The sequence below is a fragment of the Beta vulgaris genome, chromosome 7, assembly GCF_026745355.1.
Source record: "Beta vulgaris subsp. vulgaris cultivar EL10 chromosome 7, EL10.2, whole genome shotgun sequence".
In the NCBI taxonomy this organism is placed as follows: Eukaryota; Viridiplantae; Streptophyta; class Magnoliopsida; order Caryophyllales; family Amaranthaceae; genus Beta; species Beta vulgaris.
In genome coordinates, this window is record NC_079208.1 from 51887374 (window position 1) to 51893519 (window position 6146).

At 42.5% G+C, this 6146-nt stretch overlaps 1 protein-coding gene across 1 annotated transcript; it reads left to right on the plus strand.

Moving 5' to 3' along the window:
* The first annotated feature begins 4499 nt into the window (after positions 1-4499).
* LOC125491687 (uncharacterized) lies at positions 4500-4913 on the plus strand. The gene has a single exon (XM_048633775.2). The coding sequence runs from the start codon at positions 4500-4502 to the stop codon at positions 4911-4913; it is 414 nt and encodes a 137-aa protein (XP_048489732.2).
* The last annotated feature ends 1233 nt before the right edge of the window (positions 4914-6146 follow it).

Here is a 6146-nt window from a genome sequence, read left to right on the forward strand (position 1 = left end):
GAATGAAGGTCTTACACTCCATTGTTTCTACCATGGTCTCACAAAAGCCTCTAAAACAAGTCTTGATGCGAGTGCCGGTGGTCCAATCATGAAGAAGCCTCTAGCGGGTATATCCGATATTATTGATGATGTGGTGCAAAATGATTCGGATTGGGGACATGATCGCAATGAACGAAGAGGTGGGAGGTACGATGTGGAGCCCATCAATATGCTCTCTACCAAGCTTGATGCCTTGGTCACTCAATTACAAAGGTCAAATATGCTTTCCTCTTCCTCTTCTACATCTCATCCCCCTCCCAAATCTCCTAATGCACCCATGCATGGTCATAATGTCTCACATGCGTCTTCTATGCCGATGGATATTATGTTTGTGATTTGTGTGGTTCATATGAACATCATGCTAATCAATGTTATTTGATTGAAGCCTCATCTCCTATTTCCCCTCAAATGGAACAAATGAATGCCTTTCAAAACTATTCCAATCCTAGAAGGGACCCATACTCTAATACTTTTAATCCGGGTTGGAAAGATAATCCTAACTTTAGTTATCGGGGAAACCAAGGGCAAGGACCTAGCAACCACTACTACCAAAATCAAGGCCAAGCCTCTTCCCACATGCATAACCAAAGACCCCCGGGTAACTACCAAAGTAATAGACCTCCCTTCAATCCACCTCCCGGTTTCCAACCTAAGCAACCCTCTCCTCAAAAGTCTAACATGGAGTTGATGATGGAAACTTTTATGGCCCAACAAAGTGAAGCAATGAAACAAGTAGCTCAATTGTCACAAAAAGTGGATTCCCTTAGCACTCACAACAAGATGCTAGAGACCCAAGTTGCCCAATTAGCTACTTCTTCTCCTAGAAATTCCGGATCTTTGCCTAGCCAAGGAGTGCCACCTAAAGACCAATGCAATGCCATAGTTACTAGGAGTTGAAAACAACTTGGGGAGGTGGTGGATACAAGAGTTGAGAAAGAGCATGAAGTTGAAAGTGAAAATGAAAAAGCCATTGATATTGAGGATGATACAAGCCCCAAGGCTAGTGAAAAGGGCAAGAGCTTAGAAGAGAACCATAGGATTGTTGAGGAAGCCAAGAGTACACCTCCACCCTACACACCTAAGCTTCCCTTTCCCTCTAGGTTTGCCGGTGCAAAGCTTGATGATCAATTTGCCAAGTTCCTTGATGTCTTGAAGAAGCTCTACATTAACATCCCTTTCACCGAAGCCATTAAGCAAATGCCTACCTATGCCAAGTTTTTGAAAGATGTTTTGAGCAAAAAGAGGGCCTTAGATTGTGTGGAAACCATTAATCTCACGGAGAATTGTAGTGCAATCATCCAAAATAAGTTACCCACCAAGCTTAAGGACCCCGGAAGCTTTTCCATCCCTTGTGCTATAGGAGACATGGTTATTGACAAGGCTTTGTGTGATTTAGGTGCTAGTGTGAGTCTTATGCCCTACTCGGTTTGCAAGAGATTGAACCTAGGAGACCTTAAACCTACTCACATCTCCCTTCAATTGGCCGATAGATCGGTAAAAATGCCTATTGGAAAGCTTGAAGATGTCCCTCTTAGGGTTGGGAAGTTCTACATTCCCGTTGACTTTGTTGTCTTAGAAATGGAAGAAGACCCTAATGTGCCAATAATTTTGGGTAGACCATTTCTAGCTACGGCGGGGGCTATCATTGATGTAAAAATGGCAAGCTAACTTTTGAGGTAGGTGATGAACATGTAGCTTTTAGCTTCACTCAAATTATGAAATGCCCTTCTTATATGGACGATTGCATGCGAATTGATATACTTGAACATGTTATCCATGAAAGTAGGAACATGCATTTGCATAATACTCATGATCCTCTTGAGTTTGCTTTGTTGAATGTCAAAGACTATGATGAAGAACATGTGTTACATATGGTTCAAGCTTTGGATGTGATGGAACATAAGAGTTTGAATACTCAATGTGAAGACTTGGAGAATGAATCCACCAAGGAGGTACATAAATTTGATCTTAAACCCCTTCCCTCATCTCTCAAATATGTGTTCTTAGATGAATCTAGTCCGGTTATTGTTAATGCTAACCTCAATGATGATCAACTCTCAAAACTCCTCACGGTTTTAAGAGCTCACAAAAAATCCATTGGGTATAGCATTGATGATCTAAAAGGGATAAGCCCGGACTTTTGCATGCATCGCATTGCCCTTGAGGGGGGTCACAAGCCTTCTATTGAGGCTCAACGAAGGTTGAACCCCAAAATGAAGGAAGTGGTGAAGAAAGAGGTAATGAAACTACTTGATGCGGGGATCATTTACCCCATTTCGGATAGTAAATGGGTTTCCCCGGTTCAAGTAGTTCCTAAGAAAGGTGGAACAACGGTTGTTAAAAATGATTCCAATGAGTTGATTCCAACCCGAGTTGTTACCGGGTGGCGTATGTGCATTGATTATAGGAGACTAAATACCGCCACCCGGAAAGACCACTTTCCTCTTCCCTTCATAGATCAAATGTTGGAACGTTTAGCCAAGCACAAATTCTTTTGCTACCTTGATGGATACTCCGATTTTTCGAAATCCCAATCCATCCGGAAGACCAAGAGAAAACTACTTTCACATGCCCTTTTGGTACCTTCGCATATCGAAGGATGCCTTTTGGGTTATGTAATGCTCCGGCTACGTTTCAACGGTGTATGATGGCCATATTTTCTGAATTTCTTGAGAACATAATGGAAGTCTTCATGGATGACTTTAGTGTTTATGGTCAAGACTATGATTCATGTTTGGCTCACCTTGCACAAGTTTTAAAACGATGTGAAGAAGTTAATTTGGTGTTGAATTGGGAAAAGTGCCATTTCATGGTACAAGAAGGTGTTGTTTTGGGCCATGTTATTTCTCAAAGGAGTATTCAAGTTGACAAGGCGAAGGTTGAGGTTATTGAGCAACTTCCCCCTCCCACAAATGTCAAAGGGGTGCGGAGTTTCCTTGGTCATGCGGGATTTTACCGCCGTTTTATCAAGGATTTCTCCAAGATTGCCAAACCTCTTACTCATCTCCTTGTCAAGGATGCCCCATTCTTGTTTACTAATGATTGTCTTGAAGCTTTTTGCAAGATTAAACAAGCACTTGTCTCGGCTCCAATTATTCAACCTCCGAATTGGGACTTGCCATTTGAGATCATGTGTGATGCGAGCGACTATGCCATAGGGGCGGTTTTGGGGCAAAGGAGTGACAAAGCCCTTCATGCCATCTATTACACTAGCAAGACTCTTGATGGGGCACAAGTGAACTATGCCACCACCGAGAAAGAACTTCTTGCCATAGTGTATGCCTTGGAAAAGTTTCGGCCCTACCTCCTTGGCTCAAAAGTAGTAGTGTACACCGACCACTCGGCTCTCAAATATCTTCTAGCCAAGAAGGAAGCCAAGCCTCGCCTTATCCGTTGGATACTACTTTTGCAAGAATTTGATTTGGAAATCCGGGATAAGAAGGGGGCCGAAAACTTAGTGGCCGATCATTTGTCAAGACTTCGAGTTGAAAAGGGAGTTGGAAATGTTTTTGACCCTCCTATTGATGATTCATTTCCGGATGACCACTTGTTTTCCATTGAGAGTAAGAAGCTTCCTTGGTATGCGGATCTTGTAAACTATCTTGCTTGTAGTGTTTTTCCCCCGAATTCTACAACTCAACAAAAAAGGAAATTGAAGCATGATGCTAAGAGGTACATATGGGATGAGCCCATCTTGTATAAAAGAGGGGTGGATGGCCTCCTTAGGAGATGTGTGCCGGATGAGGAGGTGTCTAGTGTCCTCCAAATGTGTCATTCCTCACCATGTGGAGGTCACATGAGTGCTAACAAAACGGTAGCTAAAATCCTACAAAGTGGATTCTTTTGGCCCACTCTATTCAAGGATGCTTGGGTCCATGTCAAGACTTGTGATAGGTGTCAACGCACCGGAAATATTTCACGAAGAGATGAAATGCCTCAAAACCCTATACTTGAGTTAGAAGTCTTTGATGTTTGGGCCATAGACTTTATGGGGCCATTTCCTTCTTCATATGGCAACAAATACATCTTGGTGGCGGTTGATTATGTGTCCAAATGGATTGAAGCTATAGCATCCCCAACCAATGATGCCAAAGTGGTAATGAAGTTGTTTAAGAAGACTATTCTCCCTCGATTTGGAGTTCCTAGGGCCATAATTAGTGATGGTGGTTCCCACTTTGCGCAAAAGTCCTTTCGTGCGCTTTTGGCCAAGTATGGGGTGCACCACAAGGTGGGTTTGTCATATCATCCTCAAACTAGTGGTCAAGCGGAAATTTCTAACCGTGAATTGAAGCTCATTCTTGAGAAAACCGTTGAGAGGCATAGGAAAGATTGGTCTATTAAGTTGGACGATGCCTTGTGGCCTATAGGACGGCTTTCAAAACTCCTATAGGTACCACTCCCTACAAATTGGTGTATGGCAAATCTTGCCACTTACCGGTTGAGATGGAGCATAGGGCGCTATGGCAATCAAGACTCTCAACTTTGATTTGGCTAGTGCGGGTGAAAAACGTCTATTGGAATTGCATGAGTTAGAAGAGTTAAGGATGAATGCTTATGATTGCGCTAGTGTCTACAAGGCAAGAACCAAGGAGATGCATGACAAACATATCAACAAGAAGGAATTTCATGAAGGTGACAAGGTATTACTCTACAATTCAAGATTGAAGCTTTTTCCGGGCAAACTCAAGTCTAGATGGAGTGGCCCTTTTGAGGTGAAAACGGTTTTTCCACATGGTGCGGTTGAGGTTTGTGGCAAGGACTTGGAGCCATTCAAAGTGAATGGCCAACGCCTCAAGATCTACTATGAGGGTGACACACTTGGAAAAGTCTTCTCCCTTGAACTCAAGGAGTTCACCTCTCCACCATCCACTTGATTACAAGGTAAAGTCAAGCTAATGACTTAAAACTAAGCGCTTACGGGAGGCAACCCGAATTCTTTCCCTTTTTCATTTCACTATTTATTTCTTTCTTTTTCGAGCATCTTCATGTCGTTATTAGTTTTTATGCACTAACCTTTTTATGTTATTTTTCTTACCAAAAAAAAAAAAAAAAAAAAAAACGCTGCAAAAAAAATAAGGAGCGGGCGCTCCTTGGAAAAAATTGGGTCTGCAGAAAATAGAAGGTAGGCAGAGAAGTTGGAGCTCCCAAGGAGCTCCCAAAGAGCGAGCGCTCAAAGAGCAGCGGGCGCGCATACTTAGTAAGGAGCGGGCGCTCCTTACAAAAAAACCCTGCAGTTCTACAAAAACAGAAGGTGGCAGAAAAGTTGGAGCGCTCCAAGAGCTCCCAAAGAGCGAGCGCTCTCTATGGAGCGGGCGCTCCGGAATCAATAGGAGCGGGCGCTCCTTACAAAAAAACCTGCAGGTCTACAAAAACAGAAGCAAGGCAGAAAAGTTGGAGCGCCTAAAGAGCGACCAAGGAGCGGGAGCTCTTCGTCCCAGCAACACCAGAGCGGGCGCTCCTGTTTTCAAAGGAGCGGGCGCTCCTTTGCATCCGGGCAAAAAAATTCCAGATTTTCTTCAAGGAGCGGGCGCTCCTGGTTTACACGGAGCGGGCGCTCCCTTAATTTTTCCGCCCCTTCTAATTTTTTTTCGGTCTCTCTCTCCTCTCATTTCCTTTCTTCCATCTCAAACCCTAACATTTTCTCCCTTCTCTCTCCTTCCTCCTACCTTCTAATCTCTCCCAAACTCCATTAAAATCACAATCTCCTCCATTTTTCTTCATCTCTTCTCTTCAAATACATCTTCTACTTTCTTTTTCTCCACAAAAATCTCACTCATCTCCCACAAACTCTTCTCTCACTCGCAATTTGGGTTTTGCTTGAAGAAATTGGGGCATATCAAGATTTGGAGTACATTTGCCAACTACATTCAAGTAAAATCATTCTCTTCCTTTTTCTTTTCTTATTTTTCGCATTTTATTTTTATTTTTCTGTTTTTTTTAGTTTTTCTCTTTTATTTTACTTCTACATAGTTAGTTTCTTTTCCTTTTTTGCTTGTGATTGTGGGATTAGCTGGTTTTAGATAGTTTTTTTTTATTTCTTAGGTTTTTGTGACTTTTGTGATTTTTGTGAATTTTTGTGTTTTTGTGATTTGTGTGCTCTTTGTGTG